Source organism: Opisthocomus hoazin, chromosome 5 (genome assembly GCF_030867145.1).
Source record: "Opisthocomus hoazin isolate bOpiHoa1 chromosome 5, bOpiHoa1.hap1, whole genome shotgun sequence".
Lineage (NCBI taxonomy): Eukaryota > Metazoa > Chordata > Aves > Opisthocomiformes > Opisthocomidae > Opisthocomus > Opisthocomus hoazin.
In genome coordinates, this window is record NC_134418.1 from 21,223,940 (window position 1) to 21,250,128 (window position 26,189).

General features: G+C 44.0%; 2 protein-coding genes across 7 annotated transcripts in view; one reads left to right on the plus strand and one right to left on the minus strand.

Annotated features, from left to right (window-relative positions):
- The first annotated feature begins 10,671 nt into the window (after positions 1–10,671).
- SOD3 (superoxide dismutase 3) lies at positions 10,672–12,173 on the plus strand. The gene is made up of 2 exons (XM_009934313.2): positions 10,672–10,801; positions 11,251–12,173. The coding sequence occupies exon 2, from the start codon at positions 11,267–11,269 to the stop codon at positions 11,990–11,992; it is 726 nt and encodes a 241-aa protein (XP_009932615.1). The 5' UTR covers positions 10,672–10,801; positions 11,251–11,266; the 3' UTR covers positions 11,993–12,173.
- Positions 12,174–13,044: 871 nt separating this feature from the next.
- The window catches only part of CCDC149 (coiled-coil domain containing 149), a 55,574-nt gene continuing 42,429 nt past the window's right edge, over positions 13,045–26,189 (minus strand). Inside the window, exons 11-15 of one of the 6 annotated variants that reach the window (XR_012763978.1) lie at positions 25,484–25,516; positions 21,706–21,813; positions 16,575–17,168; positions 14,840–15,971; positions 13,045–14,441 (exon numbers count right to left, since the gene is read on the minus strand). Coding sequence is in view for 3 of the 6 variants with exons in the window: in XM_075420643.1 (XP_075276758.1) it covers positions 16,576–17,168; positions 21,706–21,813; positions 25,484–25,516 (734 nt within the window). In the remaining 3 variants the exon portion in view is untranslated. Of the gene's footprint in view, positions 15,972–16,574; positions 17,169–21,705; positions 21,814–25,483; positions 25,517–26,189 lie in introns of all 6 variants that reach the window. The other 5 variants (XR_012763977.1, XR_012763976.1, XM_075420645.1 and 2 more) reach the window with 5 other exon arrangements.

Genomic DNA, 26,189 nt, shown 5'->3' on the forward strand with positions numbered 1-26,189 from the left:
TAACCAAGGCAAAAGATACTCATCCTTCCTGCAGAAATATACAACTGGTTTTTAATAAACTGAATAACCGCAAGAACTCAAATTTATTAATAGATTCAGAGTGGAGCAGGATCTATATGACTAATTCCCAGCTAGGAAACACATAAACAAAGTATAAATACTAAACATTCACTTATGCCACTATTTACACTTTAAAGTTATGTACATTGACTGAAATTTTCCCTTTCTCTGTGGATACAAGTGGAGAATATCTTTAAAACTTTGAAAAAATCATGGTTCTGGCACCGAACACAGGTGTTCTTGGGCCAGTTCTCCTGGTCAAGTTTCGAGTATGAAACAGCTGCTGCTTGCTGGATCTCCAGCCAGTTAATAATTTGCCACTCTACCGAATAACTTTTCGAGTGATTTATTAAGCGATTAGGAGTTTGCTCAGACAAATCAAGTGGACTTTATTATCACAGCAGCGGTAACTCAGCCCTGTAGCAGAAGGAAAGGTGTACCTGGAAGTACAAAACAAAGTGCTTATTCAATACTTCTCACTTTCTTCTGGAATTGCAAACCACATTAGCTGTGACTTACAAATCTGTTTCCTGTTTTCCCTGCCAGTACAGGGCTTTGCCAGCATCCAGCCTCGCAGGCGTACTGGCTCTGGCCGCGATGGGTGTAGTTTTCTTTATAGCAGCTCTTATGGTGCTGTGGTTCGGATTTGTGACCAGAGCAGTGTTGGGAACAGAGGGATGCTTTAGCCGTTGCTCAGCAGCGCTTACACAGCGTCAAGACCTTCTCTGCTTCTCACACCGCCCCACCAGCGAGTAGCCTGGGAGTGGGCAGGAGACTGGGAGGGGACACAGCCGGGACAGCTGACCCCAGCTGACCAAAGGGATATCCCATACCAGATGACATCGTGCTCAGTGATAAACCTAGGGGCCAAAGCTTTTCCAAAGCTGCCGTTAACTCAGGGACTGTGAGGCACTGGGCTCCCGGTGGGGAGCAACTGCTTTTTCAACACACATTGTCTTTCCCCCTCCCCCATTTTAAACTCTCTTGCTCTCAGCCCATGAGTTTTCTCGCTTTTGCCCTTCCAAACCTCCCTCCCGTCCCGTTGCGGGGAAAACAAGCAAGCAGCTGGGTGGGTCTGAGCTCCCCACAAGGTCAGATTGGTTTTTTTTGGTGTTGATGTTCTCTGATTTCTGGCTTTCGGCTCACTAGCTGGAGTTAGTCCCTCACTCACAAACGCACCAACGTATTGACGTTAAGAGTGTTAGTTACACCTCATCACAGCCTCATGCCATAGGAGCAACAAGTTTGCTTAAGGGCCTGCTGTCATGTACCAGGGATATGCAAGCTATGAAGAGCTACAAAAAGTGTTAAATATTTTCACTATATTTAAAACTAACATTGAAGCATATATCTCATATGCTGATTTTATTTTGTCGCCTATAATGCGTGCCAGCAGTGGAAAAGGATTCTGAAGGGAACAAGACATTGGGATATTTGGCATTTTATGGCAGGTGAGATACTTTCTGCCATGACCAGTACACTTTCTCCAGTGAAACCATTGTACATCGTAAAGCTGGATCATAGCAAACACATCATAGATGTGACCTATCCTCAGTGTGGTTAGAGAATTGGACCTTGCTAAGGTGCAGCTCTGTATCTGCTTTGGGATCAGATGTTTTATAACAAGCAGAGCAGAGCTTCCAGTGGCACTGCTCAGGCGCACGCCCGTTAACAAAATTTGGTAATCCTCTAATAAAAACATCCAGTCTGTATCTGGCTTCTACCACATGCTACGTAACCTTATAATCCTCAGTTTTAATAACATCTGCAGGTTTTGGGAATAGAGTCTTGCAAGTGACAAAACACATGACAACTCGTGGGAGGGAAACCCGGAGGCTGAAGGTGGAAGGTTTGCAGAAAAATAAAAGGATGAAGAAAATGGATTTTTCTCTTTGTCTTTTCCTGCATCTATTAGAACAGTTTCTGATGCATTTGAAGAATTGCTTTCCCTTCAAAAAGGCCGCAGAGAAATATTTCTGGTTTTATCCTAACACCGAGAGTAGGAACAACAACCAGTCCAAGGATTTCTCCATGTGCTCTGGAAAACAGCTGGTTATCCTATTTAACTGGAATAGAAAGGCTCCACATTCATAAAACACCCCAGCAGGAGCCTTATTTTGTACAAACGCGTACTAACTTCATGGGGGAAATCCGCACCAGCATACCTCATTATATCTAATGGAATACTATTAAGAACTCCATGCCCTGGGAGCTGAAAACCTCTCCGTAGGCAGGTGGCATTCTCTGTCTTGCTTATAAATGCGCACATCGGAGCTGGTAAAAAAATAGCCCCTTCACGTGTTTTGCCTCCTATCTGTCCGCTGTTTTTCTAGAGCCAAGCACCCGGCTTCAGAGGTGCTCAAAGCCTTTGTGTTGCTGGGTCGGAACTAATGGGATTCACCTGGCCTGAGATGGGAATCTGCAGAACCACGCTGCATCTCTGCGGAGATCCCCAAACCTGGCGCCATTTGGGGGAACTTTGCTCCATGGCACAGGTAAGAGGAAGAAGAAAAAGGAAAAAAAAGAAAGCAAAATGTAAACAAAACCAAGAGTGTCTTCAGATAGAGGTGACCATTCCTCCTTGCTCTCCCTCAGGATGGCACCCGACTTTAATTATTTACTTAGTTGGGAATTAATCTTCCCAGGGGAGGAGTTCCGATGAAAATATTTGCCTCAGATAGAAACTCGGAGTGTGCAAAATCTGTATTTTAAAATTCTTACAGGTGAGTCATTTGGAAATGAAAATGTTTTTATTTAATTTTCTTAAAAATGGTTCGCCTTTTCCGTGGCCCATTTGACAGTTCAAGAAAACAATCTTAATGACTTGCATTAAAATGTCAAAATGATTTTAAACAAAGTAAAAAACTCTTGTGTTCCTAATCCCTGAACACCTGATCTCCAAAACCATTCTCCACGGGGGGGACTTAAATACACGCACAGGCTTTACACAAGCTGCATGAAACTAAGAGATGTTAAAGTCAGATGAGGGGCTGGAACCTCTGAAATTTCAGATTGTAAATAGGACTTAGGATCCCGTGTTTTCACTGAGACAACAGAAGTGGATATAATTAACACACATTGCTAAACCTCATTAGTCTCCCAGGGTTTCAGTTATGCTTACAAAAACCAACCCACTGGAATAAATACGGCTAAAAAGGTGGGGAGCCACTTTACCACGAAAACAATTTTTACTCTACAAAAAAATGCATGGGTTTTTTCATCTTTTTCTGCTGTTCTGAAAGATACAAATACAATGGTTTTTACCAAAAACTGCTTTGAAAAGTACCGAGAGGCTCAAGCCCTGAACTACTCCACATAGTATTCAGGGGAGATGGTTATCCAACAGTAAACCATGCTTTTAATTTCCCCTAATAGCAGCAAACCACCTCCCCTGAGGTGAAATACCTGCTCTGAGAAAGCCTCCGGGAACCCAACCTGCTCTCCTGCAGCATTCAAGGACCAGGGACCTACTCGGGAGCCTCCTAGGTGCTGCCAAGTGTTGATGTCCGCAAAAGCCCAGGGCTGTTGCCTGTCGCAGCTGCCGGTCACTGGTACCTGCCCCTGCGTACAACACTTGTGGCTGGGCTCTCACAGGAGCAGGACCTGCTGCCTGCTATCAAAGCCAGGTGGGCTCTTGTCTTCAGAAAACGTGATTACCCTCAGCTTCTGCTGAGCCTGCTCGCTCTTCTACAGAGCAGCGTCTTTGGTGCCCGCAGGTGCCAGGAAGAACCGAAGTGCTAACGGGAGCCTTCTTGCCTGTGGCATGGGAGTACCGAGATCCTCCTGAGTTTGTGAATAAAACCTCATAATTTTTCACTTTGTTTAGTAACTTGACACGCACGTAGGAGTCTACATGAAAATGCAAAGTTATGGGCAGAGCTTCCCTGGTTTTGGCGAGGCGTGCCTCGCGGCATTGGCAATTGCAATGAAGGTGGTGGGGAACATGGACAGACCGGGAGACTTTCACAAACAGGTGCTGCTTGCAGGAAGTGAGAGGGTCACAAATGCGAACCTTGAGGAAACGTATTTAGTCTCGTTAGCATGAATTAACCTCCTCTTTGCTTCCATAGCTGATGTAGCGTTACAATACAGCGGGTCCCAGCGTCTCCTTTGGCAGAAGGGAGATCTAGCAATGGGGGGCTGTGCACAGAAGAAGTGGCTTTTCGTTAGGTTTTGTATGCCTCAGGTTTCAGACACCACTTAGTGTCAGGCAGCACTTCAAAGACACTTTGCATCTCCCAGGGGAACACTGGTAGTGCAGCCACATTGAGATAGGGCCAGGAAATGATTTTGGTTCCTGTCAGGTCCGAGGGTTGAGGGAGGAGAGGTGAGGCTCAGTCCAGGAGTCACAGCCACAGAAAAACCACTGAAAGAGGCAAAGTTTTTGCATTCACCTGAAAGCCAGAAAGGGAAATAAATAAAAGAAATCAGCAACTTTTTTTTCTATGGGAAAATAATAAGACTTGCATATAGAGAAGAAGTAGATGTTTATCTTAACTTTACTAAATATCTTCACTACTATCTCACATGACATTCTTACACAGAATCTTGGAGAAAAAACCCATCTTGATCACACTGCTATAAAGCAGGCACAGAGACAGTAGGAAACCCGTACCCAGTCTGGAAACCAGTCCATTCCCACTGGGGAGGACAGCCTGCCTCGGGTGCAGGAGTTTGTCTGTGATTTGGTTTTATTCAGCCCCTCTGTTAATGACTTGGGTGACGGAACAAAAAGCAAACTGATTAAATTCACAGCTGACACCAAGCTGCAAGGGCTGTAAATACACTGCGGGGAAGGATTAGAATTCAAAATGTTTATGACAAGCTGGAGAAACAATAAGGGGTGGAGGAAGGAAGAAAAAGGAGGTAACTCAATTAAGACAAAGGTAAAATCCCACACTTGGCAGGAATAGCCAACTAAAGAAATATAAAATGGAAACAATTGCACAGAGAGCAGCAGTTCTGCAGGAAAGGATCAGGCAAAGACCACATCGTGGAGAGTAATGGAGTCTGCAGCACAAGTGCAGTCATAGTCCATGCTGGTCAGCTGGCATGCGGCATCGTCTGAGCGCTCCTCTTCCAGAAAGACGTGCATGGTCCGTAGCAAAAGGTGATCTACTCAACACAGGAGCCAACAAAGTTTAGGAGGAAAGCTTAGAAGAATTGGGACTGTTTAGCTACAAGAGGGAAGGGCCATTGGTGCAGATTTAAACTCTCAAGTGTGCACGGGGCTGTTGCAAAGAGGAGAACGATCTGTCCTACATGTCTGTGGTGGCCGTAAGAAAAACAACGGGTCTGATCTGCAGCGAGACCCAGGCTAGAGAGCAGAAAAACCTGCAAGAGAAAGGCTAGTCGAGCCACAGGTAATGGTAGAGTCTTCATCAACGGTGACTTTTAAGATCAGGCTAGGCAAGATTAAGTCATGATTTACATTGGTATGGGTGGGTACAGTGTCTCTAAATCCCTTCCAGACCTTAGCACAGATACGAAACAAGGGGTCAGGAGTGGACACATCACCACTTGCCTGGCACTCCTTAAAACAACTTGTGTTTCTTTGCACAGTTTGTTTTCCTCCAACTCTGTAACTGCATTGTATATCCATGACAGTCTATAGCCTTTCAAATACATTTTGAAGGTTATTTAAAGAGAACGCTGGGTTATGTTTTCTTGCAATAAAGCAAAGTGTATCTGTATTGCAATATGTAAATCAAAAGAGTTTAAACTCTCTTATTTGAAATACTGTCTGCTGCTTAAGTGAAGCCAGACCAGTCCTTTACATATAAACACAACAGAAGTGAAACTGCAGTGGGTGAAGACGCATCAGGCCGGTTCTGGGACTCTTCAACCTTTGTGCCTGCAGCAGTATCTGAACCCCCTCCTCTCCTGCCTGCGTCGGTCCCTGCCCTCTCCCACCTCGCGGACGTGCTCCTGGGGACGGGGACCAGCCTGGGCCCGGACTGGGCTCGCTCCTGTAGGAAGGGACCACGCTCCCCCTTTTTGGTCCTGGGAAGTCCTGCTGCCTCCTGCTCGAGCCGACTGCTCCCCAGAAGCAGCCGGCAGCACCCCAGGCACCCACAGACCCACCTCCCGCCCAGCGGTGACAGCAGAAGGCAGGGATTAACCTGTTACCAACGGCTGCGGCTCGTCAGTACGTCAGAAGGGCAGAAACGTCTGAAACTCGTGCTCAGTTCATCCGTGATGATCGTTAGACCTCTGAGACACCCGCTATGAAGCGTCAGAAAAAGAGAGATCGTTTTGTATTTATTCGTACGTAACTGCTGCTTTCTGCCGCTCCTGAGCTTTGACTTGAGGCTACACACAGTGGTGAAGCTGTGCAAATATGCACCGTGTGTGCAATGTGTGCTCTGAAATAAAAAAAAAAAGGCAAGATATTTCCACGTATGGCCGTTGGACACTGAACTCGAGGAAAGACTTGCGTTTATTTCTAGTCTCCTCTCGAACACCAAACCCCTCTTCAGATTAATGCTACGCAGCAGAAAGGATAAACATTTAACAAAGGATTAAGGAATTAATGCAAATACAAATAATAACCTGAATTATCTAATAGCTGGGTTCCACCCTTGCTTTTTGCGTTGCATATTTGTATTTTACGTCCACATGTGAAGATGAAATTCTGTTAAATTAGGTTGACAGTCCTAGAATGAGTTTCTAAATGGAGCTTTTTCAAAAAGCTTACTTACAGTTCATCTCTCCCTCACTCTCATAAAATGATTTCTTCTCAAGCTATTAAAGAGGAAGAATTTCAAGAATTTTTCAAATTGGCTGATGTAGACTAGTTTGACAGTTGCACAATCTTCTATTTTCAAGAGAAATTATTCCCCAGGGAGAACAATGTTGCTTCCCTTTTGTATATTTATTTCACTTGATTTTTTTAATAGGTAATGCCCTGAAAAGTTGGAAATGCATATAGCTCTTTTGCAAGAATATTATAAATGGATGCTTATCTCAGGCACTAAATATCTTTATTTCTTTAAATAGAAACACCAAGTCAAGGAACAGGAATAAACAGAAAGAGTAAGCCTAGACCAGTGACAGATTTTCCATTTGCTACAGCAAGATCTTTCATTTTCTTTTGTTTTCCCCCCCCCTTACAGCAATTGCAGACGAGCTCCTCCACGGTGATTTCTGGGGGACGAGGGGCTGCCTGCAGCCCCGCGCCAGCCCTGTGCCCCCCACGCAGGCGAAGACCGCTCTGCCCAGGACGAAGCCCTGCTCTGGTGAGCTCCGGAGCCCCACCGGACATCACCAGGCTGCGCGGGACAACACGACAGGCGGTAAACAGCCAAAGTCACGGCACCTTTGCGGGCACCCTGACAGCATTTCTGCTTTCTAAACCCTGCCTGACTGGGCAGCGCTGCCCAGAGATCCATGGGTGGAAGCCAACAGCGCAGGCTTTCCCTGCAGACCCCCAGGCAGGTCCTGGGCCGCGCCAGACATCGTGCGAGGCTGGCGCTGCGCCCGCGGGCAATTGCTGCGCGGAGCACGCACATACCATGCCCAGCTCAACCCGTGCGAGTCTGGTGCCCTGCAGTCGCTGTACAGCAAGCGGGTGACTCCCACAGACCGACAAATGCCGATGCCCCCGCTGCTGCCTGGTGATCCCAGGCTGGGACCGTGACTCCGACATGTCAGAAGGGGCCCTGAACCGAAGGAGCAGCTCAGGTTCCCAAAGATCTTGACTCTGCTTCCCTCAGGCGACAAACGTCCCCCTTCCTTTAGCGGCTCCAGCCTCAGCTGCACGTGGAGAAAAGCAGTCAGCTCCATCACCCACTGCGGAAGATGTAAGACCTGCATTCTCTGGGTGTCGTTTTTGTGGAGAATCATTCTACCATAACATCACTGAGAGCAGATCCGACCACTGGAGACACAAAACAAGGTGTGCTTGCTGGAGAAGGACGCTCTCCTGTGCAGCGCTTCTTCATCACGTTTAACTCTCTGCTGGACAAATCAAATGACGTTAAGGTGAACAGCAGGGTGATGCAATGGGGTGATGTCACCGCAAAACAAACCCTCCGACCCTGAAGGTCATAGCATGGATTGAGAACTCCTGAGCAGAGCCGTGTATAAAGGCTATTGCAAAGCCCACGAGTAAAGCTAAGGCTGGTTTTTCTACGTGGTCCAGAGAGCCTTGCAGAAGTTGTTTCGATAACTCTGTCTTGTATGGCGCGGGAGACTCTAGGACATCGCATGACAGTCGGGATACGATAAATCCTGTACGAGTGGGACAAAAGCAGCGGTCCGTTTTTTAAATGGGGATTGTAACACAAGTACGAGTGCATGGTCAGGTCACTGCGGGCTTTCCTCCCATCAACGGCTGACTGCTTTAAAGGCCGCCAGCCCAGCATTCGGCATCTCTTTTTAACCAGAAAACTACAAGATAGGCAGTGGGTAACAACAGACTTTAATGATACACCTGGTTAGTACTTAGCGACTTCCATCTTTCAGACCTGGACTGAATGCCAAATCACCCCGGCAATTGCAGTGCTTGTAGTTATCAGCCCTTCTCCTTTTCAAAATATATCTTTCTGACAGCAGCCCACAGCTAGTATTTCCTTTTCATTCTCAGAAGTGCAGAGCACTACAAATACATCACTTAGCTTTGCTGCAGTCCTTTCTGTCCCTTTGATCATCTCCTTTACACCCTTCCGCGTTTCTGCTTCGCTCCTGCATGTGCAGTGCATCAAAAAAGAGCTTTGCAGCAAGCACCTTGGGCTTTTCAGGGTGGGTTTTTTCAGGGACAGGATCCCCGCTGCTGTAAAACAGCACAAATGCCACCAAAGTCAGCAGCATTACTGCATTTAAACCAGCTAAAATTCTGACCCTGGTTTGTATTTCAAAATGCCTTATAATTCAACCAAAGCTTTAAAATTCTTTTCTTGGAGCACTGGCTGCTGGCTTGGAAATTTCCTTGCAGAAGTGTTAGACTCCATTGCAGTCCATTACTTTGTGACTCAATGAGTAAACCACGAATGATGCTCCTTTCTTCCTTCCACTCCTCCTGTCCCCTTAAAAAATGGTTTATGATGCCAAGAAACAGTTTTTCTAAGAGTACCTAGATTGGACAGTCGCTTCTTGCATTTTACAAACTTCAACCATCCCTCCCTTTGCATTTGGCTAGTTGTTAGCTAAACATTTTTTGCATATGTTTATAAAACCTGATTGCAAAACATTTTACTTCTTTCAAATGCTTGAAAACCGAGCAATTTTGTAGCATTGCCATGTCGCAAGTACGGATTTCCCCAGCCCGGAGTGAATGAACCCGGGAGAAGGCTGCCAAGCAGGCAACGTTAGGCTTGGGGTGACGGGGAATCCTGGCTCTTGGTCTCAGAGTTCAGCTTCCACTGAACACTGCGTGGTTCCCTCAAGCACAGTCACCTGAACAACTCAGAAATACCCTGGAGAAATATTAGTTGTCCTAATTCATAGATTAGGAACTGAAGCCTCGGGCTAAAGCAACATGTTCAATATCCCAGTATCCCCGGCAGAAGTTAACTCTGTATTTCCAGTCCCTGGCTGATGAGCCAAGTAGTGGACATCGCTTTAGCTCTACTCTCCCTCATACAGAAAGCAAAAAAAAAACAACACCCAGCTCTCAGATAACTGAGTGTCTCAGAGCTGATGTGGAACATGACAGCAGTAAGATTAACACACAGTTCTACCATTCCAGAAGCTCACAGTCGCATTCCTTATCCAGCTGGCAGTAGACACTAACTGGGAAAAAGGATTTTATTTGCAATTTTCTTGCGTTGGGAATTGTTCCTGAGTCGTAAGAGCTACTCTTTTCTCCCTACAGGAATCTGTTGAGTTGCTCCCGGGAGGGCTGGATCCACGTTTCAGCAACGACAGCGGGAAGCGCTGCGGGCAGGGCATTGCCTCCGGGAGCAGAGCGTGGCGCTGGCCACGGGCTGAGGAAACACAGGCCAACCCTCCGTGCTCCAGCCAGCTTCTGGGAAACAATTTCTCTGTGCCTCCATCTGATGTGGCGCTGCCTCGGTGCTGCTTACTTCTCTCTTTGGAAAGAAATCACTGCTCTCTCAACAGAAGAAGACGACATTACTTCGGTGGAGCAGGTAAGCTGGCAAGTGAAGCAGCAGACAGGAGCCCTACACCTTGACGGAGAAGCATCGCTGAAACAGCTTGAACTGTGCCCCCCAAGTTTTAAAACCACAGAAAGCCTGGTATACATCCATGCGGAACAGTTCATGTTGCTCAAGCACCGCTTCAATTTTGGCTAATAAAGAAATAAAAATGCAAACCAGCTCCAATACAAACAGCACGTCAGTGAGCAAACGGCCCAGCTCTGCCTTCCTAAAGCTCTTTCCTCTCCCCTCACCGCACGTTGAAGGTCACTTGGTTTAGATAAGCATATGAAGTCATCAAAAGGAGGATTAATTTAAAAGCTTGATAACTGTTTTTCCCCTTTTTTGGAACGTCAGTGAGGACTGAGAGCCAGACTAACAAACTAACCGAGAAAGGACAAGTGTTCACCCTGCCCAAAATGAAAATGCCTAAAACTTTTCCCCCCTCCCTCCCTCCCTCCCCTCCCACGGTTCTCCCGCTGACGCCTCCCCTGAGCCAGCATTACCTAACTTCTGCACAAACACGCAGTTCCCATCAGCACCAACTTCAAACAGCTCTGCCTTTCTGCCTGGTCACATCTCGGTTTTGGGGAGCAGAGGCAACGAGCTACTACTGAGGGGTTCGCCAGCAGCTCTGCAAGGTAATCAGCCTGTGGGATTTTTACTTTTCGTTTCCAATGCCTAACTAGTGGTTAAGTAGATGGACCAAAAAAAGCCTCCTGGCAAACGGTCTCGCTGGAATTTGTAGTATGAGAAAAGTCGCAATACAAACACAAAAATAGATTTAATAACACTTCGGCTTACTTGCTTCCTGCAGGGGAAAAGGGGCATTTTCTAAGATCAAGATCTAGTGCAAAATCTAAAATTGCTAGTATTTTAGGCGCGGGTGTCAGTTGTCTGTGTTTAAACATGCGTGTGCGTTCTGATTTAGTTTCGATTCATCTCATTAGACAGGTTTAGAAAGCAGCAGCCCACCGGGACCACACTCCAGCTGTTTTGCTGGGCCCCGCCACAGGCTGCGTGCCTTTCTCTCCAGTCACACTGCTGCAAAGTGCCCTTAATTCTTTGTGGCTTCTCGTACCTTTCACAGGCTCTGAGTTGCCAAGATGCTCCTGCTTCTTTCTCTGGTCACCGGGCTTGCCCTGTCTGCCTCTGGTGTCACGGCAGACAATGAGACGGATCCAAGCCAAGAGCCACTCCATGACATGCGGAAAAAAGTGAACGACCTCTGGCAGAATTTGCTCTACCCACTAATGCCTGGTAATGAGGCTGATGGGGTGATTTACGCCGCTTGCGAAATGAAGCCCAGCTCCAGAATAGATGCTGACAAGCCACAAGTGACCGGACAAGTCTTATTCAGACAGCATTACTCATATGGAAGATTAGAAGCCATTTTTTACTTGGATGGGTTTCCGCTGGATAACAATCAATCTGGTAGAGCTATACACATCCATGAGCTGGGGGATCTCAGCAAGGGCTGCGATTCCACAGGAGGACACTACAACCCCTTCAGCGTGAACCACCCCCGCCACCCAGGGGATTTTGGCAACTTTTTTCCTAAAGACGGCAAAATCAGAAAATGCAAAACAAATCTCATTGCCACTATGTTTGGTCCATACTCCATCATGGGCAGATCCGTTGTGATCCATGAGCAGGAAGACGACATGGGCAAGGGCAACAACAAGGCCAGTCTGGAAAATGGAAACGCTGGGAAACGTCTGGCTTGCTGCGTGATCGGGATATGCAACAAGAACTTGTGGGATGAGAAACTGTCTGAGGTTATAGACAAGAAGAAGAGAGGGCTCAGCAAAAGAATATACAGCCAGGCTTAAGCGAAGACCAACAAGCCAGCTACAGCCTGGGCAGCACAGAGTCCCTTAGGCTGGGCCACTGGCCACTAAGATCTATGGCTCCAGGATTCCCATTTCCATTTGCTTGCTCCTCTGAGAAGTGCATATCGCTTTGTAGAGCCTCCTTTCTGTAAGCCCATCAATAAAACCAGCATCAACTCAACATTGTGATGTATTTTCTCGAAGATAAAAGACTCCCTTTTATGCAGTTTGGGAGCTGAATGAATGTACGTAAGAGTGCCAACAGATACAGCTGATAGGCTGTAAAGAGTCTGCGGGCTGTAAGGGGCCCTCAAGGGACTGTTAGATACCAAATAAAAAAAAAGTTAACATGAATAAGTAAGAAATTGCCTCTCACTAGACCCTATCCTGTATTTAGCTGTAAATCTGCAAGGTAAAAAGATCTCTATGCTTTCAACAGTGCTGGGTGTAGCGTTGCAACACCTGGATAACGAACTTCCCCTAAAAATAAGGGAAAGTACAGACATTTCTGCTTTGAACTTTCGATCCATTACGTTATTCTACTTGTATTTTCAATTTTATTCTCAAACATGTATAAGCTTCTTAACTATTTTAAATTGCCCACATGGCCATAGCCAAGTCACACTCTCTACATCTGAAAGCAGGCTTCAAAGACATATTCCAGTTTACCATCACTCCCCAGCAAAAAGTCCCTAAAGCCTCTAGTTTGTGCCTGTTGGTAACTACATCGTATACAAAAGTTTTAATGCTGCTTAGGCAATGATGATAAAGTTAGCAGATCAGACACAAATACTATTTTCAAAGCTAAAAAATACCGAGCGTGTTTCTTCGTACAAAAATGTAGGAAGTAAATCCGTCAGTTGAGACTGGGAGAAGTGACAGTGAAAAGATTTAAGTCAGATAATTATCAGACTTAAAACTCTCACTCTAAATAAAGCTTTACTTTTTTTAATTTAACACAACTCACTGAAAATACTGTAACACTACCTCATGACTATCATTCATCTGATGCTGAGAAAAGAAAACAATGAGGTAGAACAAGCATATCAGGAAAAGTTTTTATTAAAGATGACAAAATGTATTAATATAGGTGAACCATGTTGCGCAGTTAATCCAGGCAGCAACAAAAGAGAGGTCTGCAAATAAATTAAACCACATAATTTAGAAAGTAAAACTACAAAACAGAAGCTGGTAAACAAAATCCTATCTTTTAGAAACACAGCAGACTTTCAACTTAATCTCAGTTAAGATTTTGAAATACATTCCTGAGCTCATACGGATTAAAGAAACTCCACTGTCTTTATTATACAAATTCCCATATGCTTAAAAATAGTCTCACTTAGAAAAGAAACAGCATTCTAAAAGATGCTTCTTAATCTGTCATTTTCACACACTTATTTTACAAATTCAGTGAACATTGTATTTCAAATAACCACAGCATCGTACTTTCAAACGAAATCCTTCTCACAGATAATGCATGAATTCACTTCAGGTGAGACAACCTCCTTAAAATCAGTTTGCAAAATGCATCTTCTCCATACCCCGGCCACAATATTCCCCTCCCGGTTTGCTTCCACGGAGCCCAACACCACAAAGGCTCACATGCCTGGATGCAATTTCTGCATTTCTAAACTCCTAGAAAAGGGGAACGCAAGTCTAAAAAAAAAAAAAACCACAAACCCCAAACTCAACCACCCAACCCCCCACCCCAAAAAAAAAAAACCCAAAAACAAACCCTAAAGTAGTGTTGATTGCACAACAAAACACTAGTTCATTTACTGGGAAATGAAATCATCATTCTAACAGCACAACAGTATCAACTGAAGCAATATCCAAGGAAGATACTGACAAGAATATTCAATTAGTTATCGCACAGTGCAGTAAAGATGTCTTACAAGTCTCCTGGCTCTGAAGTCTTGTGTTCCTGGGAGAAGGCTAAAAACGTAGCTAGAATACACATTCACGAGGGCAGAAAGGAGAGGAACACCACTGCAGCACTGACATAGCACTAAAAATGAGGCTTCCAGAGATCTACAGATCTCCCTGGAATTTAATGATCGCAAACATATAAAAATGACATCTAAGAGGGAGAAGGCTGTGAGGGTAATTACCAAGATGTCCTAATTGTTGGGCTGCACATCACTATGTTCTCACAGAAAAAATGTACTAGAAAGAATCGAGGAATGAGGCACTAAATCGCTGTTGGTCCAGCACTGCTTCAGTCTGCTCCAATTTTTGCACCAAGCTCTTCATTAATTAATAGCATTAGCTGGCTGTTAAGGGACCAGGAGCAAAACGCTAACTCACACACCTGTGGGTCAGGACAGACACAGGACAGAGAGGCAAGGCAACGCTCCCAACACTTCTGAGCTCAGCTACGTGAAATCTTGACCTTATTCGCTCGCCTCAGTTCTGACTGCATCGACATTTAGCTCTGCGCGGGATTAGTCTGTGGAAGACGGAAAAGAATACATCTTGCATAAAATGCTACTGGATGTGACATTCAAGCATTACAGGAAAAAATCCTGCCGCATTCTCCTGGAGATCTCAGTTTCTGCAGCTATTTCTCTTCCAACTTGTCAGTACTGTCATATAAATGAGTCAATAATGCAGTCAGTTACAATTAATGGGAGCAGCACAACAGTCTTCCAAATACTTAAACCCTTCTTGGTTTTTCAGGTGATGAGGAACTTAAATGGTGATCAGCACAATACAAGAAAAACTTTTTACTGCTTCATGTCCCTAATACGCTTAAACATACGTATGGTTTTTGTTCCTAAGGGCTGCTGCTTAACACCAGTGAAACGTTGCAAGATCAAATTACCTTTAAAGAGGAAGGAAACATACTTGAGGAGCACTGTGAGTACGGCTCTATCGCCTGCAGACTGGCACCAAAAGGGTTACATGAATGCACCTGCTAGGGAAAACACATGAGAACAGAGACAAGCCCCATTTTTCACCTTCCCAACATCGTTCCTTACATTTATATGTAATCATTTACATACAGCCTTTCTTCTGCTGAATGCAAACTGTTCATGGACTCTGACACCTTGATTATGGCAGCACCTGCTAGCTCATCTTCCATATACAGAAGAGTTTGTCACTATTGCTAATATAAACTCTGTTTATTCAGTAGCTGACAAGTGGGCTGTAAAAATTTGCAGCTGGCAGTTATTTGTCAAAGAAGGACTCAATCTGGGAGGGATTTTCCTTTTTATTAGTAGCATTTTATTAAATTTGGTTTAATTCTCTCTGATTGGTTTCAAGTTCTGGGAGTGAGAAATGAACATTTACAGACAATTAGGTCCCAAGCCAGCAGAAAAATTGCCTTGACGGCTGTTGGCCCATAGAAGCTCCACAGCTGCAGAGACTATTCCTTACGCTACAAACAGGAGAGGAAGGACGTGCCTCCCCTTCTCCAACAGCTGCTAACTTCAACGTTCAGTATTCCCTTGTTGCTGCCTTCCGAGGAGCAGAGTGGCACCGCTCCAGCACCGGGAGCGAGCTAGGGAATGACACAGCAGCCTCCCTTTTCCCCAGTTATTGCAGGAATGTTTTCCCAAGACTAAACATCAATGAGGGAAGATGTTTAAGAAAGCGGCAACAATGCAAATAAACCTTCTACTACACCAGAGTGGTGAAATGAGGAGGAAAGGAAGAACTGTAAGAAAACAAAAAGACACAGATTCCTTCAGAAAGGAGGGCACAGATGGAGTCGGCCGAAGTCTGCCATCCGTTACTCAGCCCGAGGGCCGTTCCAGCTCCTGTAGGTTGAGGACTGCAATTCCAGTAACTGAGTGAGCCAAGTAGGTGGACAGGGCATCACTGGTTCTCCTCTTGCTGTTCTCCTTGCTTTGGAACAGTCTTGCTGTTTCTCACAGAAAGACTTCTGGTCCTTTGATGATGTTTCCTTCAGAGCTTCGTTAAATTGGGTTTTCGGTATCCGGTGAAGTAACTCCCTGCATTTTCATGAGATCAGCTGGGAGAGGAAAGGAAAAATGTTGTACAGTTGAAAAGATATCAGGGTTTGTAATGAGAGAACTATATACACGCAGGGATGGTTTTCAGAAACTTCCTACAAGGGAACAGTGATTTTATTCTAAGGATGTACTTACAGTCACTATATGTAAAGAGAAACAGAATGCAGTCTGCGAAACTTCACAATTTATCACTCTCAATTTCTCACTCCAAATTTTTCATCCTTGGAAGACACTTCTAACTATTGAAATACAGTCCAGCACTAGGACCACACATGTTACAGAAGCCTAGTCATAACATGATAAATCGTTATCATTGGTCTCTTTGCTACACTAATGTAAATTACATCAATCTATGTAGAAACTTCAAATCATTACAAAAAAACCAACATGATTAGACATCATCACTAATTCTTTCCCTTAGCTAATCTACATTTTTGGTACACTGTAGCCAAAACTAACAGGAAAACACCTTTATTAGACAAATATTAACAGTTCAATGCAAAAATCAGCCCTACGGCACGCTGTTTCACCAATCATATTCACAGCGGCACAGACACTGCAAAAGGCTTACAGCCAGATGCTCGAGGGCCTGGATTTCATACCTCAAGCCAAACTGTTATCCAAATATTCACAGTTTTCAGCAGGATCAGATTGTTTCTTGTTTTCAGATTCAGGGAGCTCCTCAAAGCCGTTATTTGTGTGTGCAGCTGTAACACCGAGCCCTCCATGCCTTCCAGGGTCCTCAGTATGCACCACATCCACGGTGCTGCTATTTCGACCCCCTCCTTCATTTGGAATTTCACAATCGCTCTCTGAGGTTTCATCATCGCCTTTCAGGGCCTCAGTTTCAGCTGTCTGTTCGTTCTCTGAGTTTGAGGGATCCGTGGGGTCAGATGGGTCAGGGCTGAAAAGGGGGAACTCTCCCTCAGATGAACCATTAAGCTCAGCTCCAACCACCACGTTCTGCTCCCCTGTGGAAGTGCCTGCTCTCTTCCCTTCCAATTCTGCAACTGCCTGCTCTGTCAGTTTAATTATCTGACTTCCGAGCTTGTTTATTTCTTCGTCCTTGGAAGGTAGTTGGGGTAATGAAGGATAAAAATGTTTATTTTGGTCTCTGTTATTTAAGTTGGTTTCCTCTGGAGCCAGGGACTCACTCCCAACAGCACAAGTTTCATCACGTTCTCCCTTCTGTTCTGCTGAAAGAGAAATGGAACAGTGAGAGGCTCCAGTCAGCCGCAGGTATTTACTGTGCATCTGACCCGAAGGCCGTCACCACCAGTGCCAGGCCACACAGATGTTTACCTCGGTAAGGAATTTCTAACAGTGATTCCCTATCCCATCACAGGCCCATTTCTTAGATGATAAGCAACCAGCACTAAATATCTTGCTGGGTCTGGCCCTGTGTTGGAGCCTGTCTTTCCCTAACACCGACAACTCTGCAGGAGTCATAGTCGATACCACACTGTAGAACAGCAGGGTCACGCACACTTTGTCGAAGGAATACCAACTCTAAGCAAGGCACTCCGCTACAGAAATTTTTGGCACGGCTTAACTTTAATCCCCGCATCACTACCACTTTCAGGGGTTAACACAAGCTCCATTTATTTGGAGCTTTTCACAGGCTTTCCTCCAGTAATGAAGTTTAGTTATTGGTCCTGCAACATTTCTCCTAACATAAAAGATTATTCTAATTCGGGTAACAGCATAAAACAAAGCAGCAGTGGAAGAATTTTAAATATACCATTATACCAAAAGGCAAACAGGGAACAAAGTGTCAGAATAGAGAAAACAGCATGTGTAAACAAACAGCTTTGTGAAAGAGAGAGGATTTGTCCTCATCTCAGTTAAGGACAAAAAGCCTCATTGAAAACAAGCTTGCGAAGTCACGTAAGAAAAATTACAAAATGCCAGAAGTACGGCTGCATTGACAGCTTAAAACGACTCTTGTCATGCAGATGCATTACCTCTTAGTATAGGAGAATTTGCTCTATTTCTCCTGCAGGAATCCTGCCTCACGCGAGGCACGGGACAGCCTGGCTGCAGGGAGGGATCAGAGCTACACAACACACACAATACCGTCTCTGTCAGACCCGCCTCATTTATAATTTTGGAGCTGCCGAGTGAGCAAGACAAGCGTTGGCATGAAGGGAACAGACACTCTTACTACCATTAAGCAAGCTGGGAATGCTACTGTGAAAAGCTGAAATTTAAGTCTGTGGAAAAGGCAGGGATAAATTAACTTTCAAAAGGTGATCACCCGCTGGATCTAATCCTCATTATCTGAGCGCTCAGCTGGAAACCTAGGAGCTTGATTCGCAGTACTGCTCGTGTTGTGTATCTGAACACACATACTCAGAGTGCTCCAAAAAGAGCCAAAACTTCTGCACCTCAAACTGGCATTCGAAATTCGCAGGGACTCTACCTTATTCTTTGCGTGCCGCAGTTTCCTCCCTCTACAGCAGGATAACACCGCCCTACCACCTTGCTGCAATTTTCTGAAGATAAATTGTTTCGAAGCACTAGAACACTAGAGAAAAGTTCACAGAAAAACTGTACTTTTGTCTTCAGGGAACGCTTGAAATAGCGCACAGGTAGTACAGCAGGAACACGGCATTCAGCAACGACAAGGGAGAAAGCCTGAATCTTTAGCAACTGTGATGCTGAAGAACAATCTATCCCATGACACTATTCAACCTGTGCACGGGATAAAGTGAGGTCTGGTTGCACAAGACAGTCTTTAATTCACATGACTGTACTATGTCACTCTGCATTTTCACACAGGAACTGCACAGTATATCCTAGAGACTTCTACCTTCCAGCTTAACTGAAACAATGATAACAAGTACAGCCTAAAAACAGGCCTTAATGAGATCAGGGCGATTAGATAAAAAAAAGCCTGAAAAAGCCCTCTGACTATCAGTAGATCTAGCTAGAGCAACATTTGATGTATTACAGAAAGTTCTGATAAAGAATGTGTGCTAGAGCAAAAGCCAAAAATGTTTCCTGGGCCAAACAAGCCCCAAATATCAATGGTACTACTTAAAGGACCATAGCTGACTGACGTGACATCAGGACTTGTATTTCAAGATATGCAAGAATTTCATTGCTATTCTGCTTATCAATTGTTTTCACCCAGCTGATCATTCAACTAATAGGAAAATAAAAGGGGGTTTGTTTTTATTTCTGGCATGCTTTTAAATGAAAGGCATACTTGCTTGGTAAACGAAGGCAGACAACACAATCCTAAGTTCTTCCCAGGCACCACGCTCCCCCAGATTTTGGAGGCACACTGCATAGACGAAAAACTGCAATATGCACCAAGCTCCTAAAACTCAACAACAGCCAGTCATTCCCTGAGCAGAGTGGCACAAAAGATGCCTCGGCGTACCCCTCCCATACAGCTGTCGAGTGCAGAGGAGCTGGGTGACGCCAAGCCCACGGACATGCCCTGCAGCTGGAAACACACCGCTTCCGTGCCAGGCGTCACGGGGGAGATGGCTGCCCCAAACACCCTCCAGAAGGAGGATCTGGAGCAAAGGCAGGTGTTATTGCTGCTCCCCCTACTGCTGGAAGCTACGGCATCCCTCGCATGGCTGGCAGCATGGATGTGCTCAGCTATGTCACTGAAAGGCTGGCCCCATTTGTTTAAACTACGGCAGAGGTGAGTTTTGTCTGAGTTCTCACTGCAGGTTATCAGGTATACCAGGCCACACGCAAAGGAAAAAAACCAAGCTGTGCTTGTGCAGGCAGAACAGTAATTTCTTAACCTACTCCAGTTCAATGACAGGATTTCTGTGACTGATCTCAGCTCTCTTATGGTTATTGGATGGGGAGGAGGAAAGAGGGTGGCAACCTGCTGGGAGCAGATGCTTCCCGTGACTGCCACAGGCCTAATTCTTGTCTGCCTTCTCCTCTCCAAGGCTGTTTTATTCCACTCTTCTCTTCCCCTGCCCAGCTCTTTGCTCCTGCCCTATATCCCTTTTTTTACCCAGTCCCTACACTCACTCTGCTCGTTTGTCATCCACCTTTCAATCTTTTTTATCACACCTTGATTTCACTGTTCACATTTTGATTCCTCACTCCTGCACTCTGACCTCTGCTCAGCTGGATGCAGGTCCCCCCTTGCTCAGACTTCCCTTAGCTCTGTCAGTCCCCGTCTGCTCTGGCCTTCCCATCACTCGAGAGTCCTGATCTCAGCCTTTCTCTCCTGTCTGCTCCAGGTTTTCTTCCCTCTAGGTTTACATTATCTTGAAGGAATGGTGCACACAGAGTTTTACCAGCATTGGTGGCACAAAGCAAGCTCAACAGAATCATTGGTTTGTTTCTTGATGGTTTTAGCAGATGAGATTTGAAAGTGGATTGCTTAGAATGGGGTGGAAACTCCAGCCTGTTTTCTCAGGGTGAAAACCTTCTCCCCAGATTTCAAATTCCTTTCAATTACAGATATACTAAATGCTTGCATGTTTTTTTTTTAGAAAAAAAAAAAGACAAAGAAAAAAAAAAAACAAAAACCCCAAACACGTGGTCATCAAAATTTAACACAGAAGTGATTCGGCTGACATTAAAAAAATCAGCTGAAGTAGAAAATGCAGCAAGGAATGCTTCAGCTCAGAGCTAAAGTTTGGCAGTGTTACAAAGCAACAGAAATAGGGTCTGATGAGATTTGACAGGCAGCTTTAATCAAAACTGTGATACCAACCTCACCTAGGACAAATATGTAAAGGAAAGAGCATAATGCTACCAAGTAAATACCTTCAGTAACTGCAGATTTAATTAAAAATCAATGATTAGGCAGGCAAAAAATGAATATTCATGAGCTGTTATTACTCACCGGAGAACTATTCACTATAGTTTCACTTTTTATTTTTAGCAAAAATATCAGCTGATCAAGATTATAAAAAACGATCAGTCTGGCTGTCAAGTTTTATCAGACGATGACATGGATAATAAAGTCAAAATTAAGCCACAATCTATTAAGTTTCAGGACTAACAAATAAATTGTTTATGATGCTTCATGGTTAGCTGACTAAGATCTGGACATACCAAAATGTTATGCCCATTAAAGAGCTTATCCAAATGCTGATAGGCAAGCATAATAATCCATCTCCCATCCATTATGAAAAACTAAGGAAAAAAAAATCAAGGTTATCAGCAAAACACTATCTTCTGCTACTGTCAAATAAAGGTAAGCTTGACTTTGGAGAGATGTTACAGCTTGCTATTGGGGTAGGATTTTTAACAAAACACATGCAAGACTATAAAAAAAAGCAGTCACTTTCTGGGAAAACGAGTCGGGTATTTCAATTTACCGGGCGCAATCAGGAAGCCTTTCATCTAGATATCAGCTATAATGCAGGAAAGTGCTAAGCCAGTTACACAGACTGCTTTCCTACTGTGCATTTTAACTGAGGGAAAAAGACCAGGAGGCAGTTAACTGTAACACAGATGGCATGAAAAACTTCTCACAGTATCAAGTTATCTGGCAGGAAAATTCTTTGAGGTGTAAGACATGATGCCTAGCCCTGTGCAAGCTATTCAACAGTCGTTTTCCAGCCATTTCTTTGCTATTTGTACTGGGACCATCTATCCATTTTACTCGTGGATGATTTATTCAGTCTTTCTGACCACTGTAACTTTGCCTTCTGCCGTCCCAGCGCAATAATGTATTCCTTTTTATTTGGAAAGAAATGAGTGCTCAGCTCTCATCACGTTCCCTATGTTCCAGGTGCTCACCTTGTACTTCAGTTTTCTGTGGCTTATCCGTAAATGCTAACAACGGTGACCTGGACCGCTGTATAACAGGCAAGGTTGGGTCGCTGAATGTTATGGTATCCTTTCCACCTGAAACAATCAAAGTGTCAGAAACATTAATTCACCAATTACATCCATCACGCACTAACAACATTCAAAGATATCCTACAATTTTTTTGCAATGTTACTGAAAAGTACAGAACAGGAAAAGCATCTCAAATGATCCTTCTACGGCATGGAAAAAATACCCTGTACTGGAGCTGGAATATGCAAGTCAGATACAGAAAAGGCGTACGTTTTTACCCGCAGTACCGAGCAAAGGACAGATTTCAAAAGAAGACCAGATGCTGTACGTAGCAAATTGTATTAGCAATTAGTATTCAATTCAGAATATTAATAATCAGATCATACCAAAAGTTTTACAAAAAGTAATGGATCATTTGCATGCTATTACCAGCAAGTGTTCAGCACTGACTCTTTACTCTTTATTACTCTCCCTCAGTGATGAACCTGCTTGTATCACATACGTGGTTTTACTCTACAGACTCACGCATACTATCCTACAATGCTCCCTTAAAAAAAGTATTAAAAGCTTAGCATAACTAAGAACTGAGGGAACAAACAAGTATGCATTGTTGGGGAACAGGAGGGATTTTAATCTGAAAATTCCGAAAACATTTCTGAGTGTTTTCATTTTAAAACAAATGGAAAAGGGCAATTTTCCAGCTCTTTTGCAGACAAAATAGTGCAAGAAACTCTTCAGCTGAGGACTCTGCTGTAGATGCCTAGTCTTTACATATTTCAGCAACACAGAAAGCAACACCTGCAGATCCTTTAGGAAGTCCTCCACTATTCCAGAGGCTCGTGTTTTTAGTGACTGACACTACCTTAAACCTGGAGGGGAAATGGCAGGAAATGTGCAAGATCAGCTAAGCGTGGTGTTTGTGTGGCCTCCAGAACAACTGCCAACCGATAAGTAATGGCTGGGGAGGCAGCAAGCTACTGCTCTATTTATCTCCATAAGAACGGACATTTATGTAACAACCACTTCTCCCCTCTAAATCTGTTTGTACGTTTCACCTTAAGGCAACATCCTAAATCTAATCACCCATCTGAGACAAAGACTTTCAAAAGAGCACCAGGTCAGGAGATACTCTGAATAAATCCAGCTCTGAGAAAGTTCTGGTGCCTCCTAAGTAATAATGAAAGTCAAGCTGTTCCCATGGAGTCTAACTGGACTACCGTGATCCCTAACTACTTTTGAAAGCCCTGGCTGTAAATACCTTGATCCTGAAGGTATTAATGACCTTTTCACACCCTTAACATGTTGGGGTATATACTGCAGCAATACAAATGCAATTAATGCTTTTGAAACATGGATCTCGTCAAGCTTTGATCCCCCTGTCAAGTATGCATCGGAATTCTCCCTTCACCGCAGCAAGTCATAAAAAATAATCTTAACTAACAGCAAAGTGGAAAGCCCCCCAGTGTAAGGCAAAATTAATTAAAATGGAAAAAAAAAAGGCAAAACAAATCTGACAGCTATTTCAAAATGCAAAAGCCCCTAGACAAATGCATTTTCCTGTAACAGTGAAGGAATTTTGTGTTGGAAGAACTAAATCATACAAGGAACCATTGGTATGAAAACCTCCAACAGATATTCATAAACAGTCAGAACTAGCCACATATCCAAAAAATTACAAAAAGAATCCAACAGAGGAAGTAAAATTTAAACAGCTGATGAATAAAAAAACGGGGGGGGGGGGGGCCTTTAACAGGAAAACCCTAAACCCTGAGCTAAAGTCCCTGAAGATTGCAAGAGAGGCTTCAAAAAAGAAACTTCTTGACTTTCAGCCAGCGTTTACACAGTAAACACATTTACTTTCACATTTGCCTCTGAAAACCAACTTGGTTACAGAAAATAAAGCTAAGCTCAGTATCCACACATCTAAGCAGCAGATGTGGCCCAAAGAGTATGATACGTATTTAGTTAACAGTGACTCACACCCATTCATGTGGGAGGGACATGGGGGTACTGCTGCACTATATTCGGTGAATCACGATCTGAAGTTGGATTACACATGGGGAATTTCAATTAGCTGCTGTGCAAGCTCAATTTCATAACTTACATAGCTTTGTGTTCCCCTCTTTAATGGATTTTTCAAGGATTTAGTGAAAAGTATACAGATCTCAAAATAAGCAGACAAAGAAGTCTGTGGTGGTAGTAGTAAATTCTTCACTTTCTTCTCCAGGGTTGGGTATCCTCTTAGAACCCCTGCTGCACCCCTGTAACTGGCTATGCCTGCAGCAGCTGCTGAGCCCGTTAGTTCTACCCTGCCTCTGCACCACACTGATTACTGCGGAGCAAGGGGCAGCACCGAAGCTTTCTTATCATCCCAGACAGAAAAAGGCTGACTCATGGCCAGCTCTTTTCTTAGGCTTTTTTTCAGTGGAAATCTGGAATTTTCAGGAAACAATACATTTTAAAAAATACAGAACTGCTTATCTGAATGTCTAGTGACATCAAATTGTGAGAGGAATAAGGTGATGTTTACTATGTACTATTACTGAATACACTTAACGTATTATGCATGCGTATTTGAACCGCAATGTACCAAAGACAAAGCAAAGAATTAAATGCTTTTGCAAACATCATATCCTCAGCTTCCTTCTCAAGGCAAGTAGGCTCATAAAAAGAAAATCAGAGCCACATCTATGCCCAGGCGTGCTTTATTTTCAGCAATGAACCTCACAAGAGATTCGTTTAATTAGAGTCCATTTTCCAAACAGGGTAAGCTAAACTGTGGTAGGCAGAACCTCTACAGAAAATGAACTCTGCTACCAGTTTCACCATTTAAAAAATTAAATATGCACTTCCTCTTGATTTAGCCTCCCCATAGTTCATTCATGCATTGCTCAAAAAGCAGATGACAAATATGTCGCCTAGCAAAAAATTAGAAGCGGTCAACCCTTCCTTCAATAGGATAAAGCTTATTAACATCATTTATTCAGACCATTTGGAAGATATTAATATCATGGTGACAGCGGATGTTATAAATGTTATATGGACAATGATGCCTAAGTAGGAACATTAACTTCAGATTAAAAACCTACAACTTATAATGTGTGTTTCTTTCAGTGCTAGACTGAACATCAGCTTTCATCTGCTTATTTTTTCCAATGACAAAGAGTTCAACTCGCAACCAAATAATATTTTTTTCTCTCTGGTTCTAAGACTGACTAGGTGAGATCCTCTCCACGTTCTGCCCCTCAGCCAAGCCCACATTCAGCTGCAGAGTCCACTGTGGTAGTTCCCACACTATGTGTTACGTGCTGCTGTTTTATGGGGCGGAAGGCTTTCCACGCCCTGAAGAGAAAAACTGGTGACCCACCAGGTGTTGCCAGGCTCCTTCTGACCACCTTGGGACTAGAGTGCACTTGGAAACAAAAGCGCACTCTTGATTTAAAAGGCAAGCTGCAAATCAACAAACCTGGGGACTCAACAGAACTCACATTCCAGTGTAAAATTCCTTCACAACTATTTAAGATCATCCTTTCTCACTATTTTCCTCAATTTAAAGGAAGTGCCTTGTAGAGCAGCCTCTGTTTCTCTTGTGGTCATCTAACTCACTTGACTGAACATCTTAATCTGCCGGATATAAAAATGTTCAGATAACATTTCCGTTTCTTTACATGCAGTGACAATATTTAACGTACTGCTAAAATCAGTTACTAAAAATATACGTTAAGCAGAACCTACTCCCAAATCCCACTGAGACATTGTAGCTCAGGCCTTCAGGCAGCAAAAGAAAGGAAGGAAAGAGACAGTTGTTATTGTATAAACATTAATTTGATGTTTACCTACACAGACCAACAATGGTGCAAGAAGTTCCCACTGTTCCTTTTTTTTTTTAATACATTTTGCAAAGATTAGAAACGCTGCATTTATTAATGTATGGATTTCATGGAACACTATTTTTGAAAAAAACCCTACAGTACCTTGAACTGATGAGTTTATGATACACATTTGTGCTACTGTACACAACCGTGTTAGCAGGGCCTTACACAAATATTTCCCCCGCATCTTTTGGAGAGTGTGGGGAGGGACAAAGGCACAAAGCACACTGTGTATGTTAGGGGACTAACTGAAGAGTGACCCACGGAAACAAATTTGGGACCTTCAGTTCTGGAAAGCGTCAAGAAGAGAGGCAGTTCCAGAAAGGTGATCGAGAACGCCTACAGCAGGCAAGCTGAACTGGAAATACACCACAGGAGGCCAAAAGATTGAACAGCATAGCTTTGTCACAAGGCATCTCCAGCTTTGTCAAATGTTTTCTTCTAGATGAAAGGTTAGGTGGCAAAAACACAGGGCCAAAAAACTAGAAGCCTAAACTACAGTACCCCCCACCCCCAGCAGCACCGATAGGAAGCCGTAAACAACAAAGCCTAATGATGCAAACACCAGC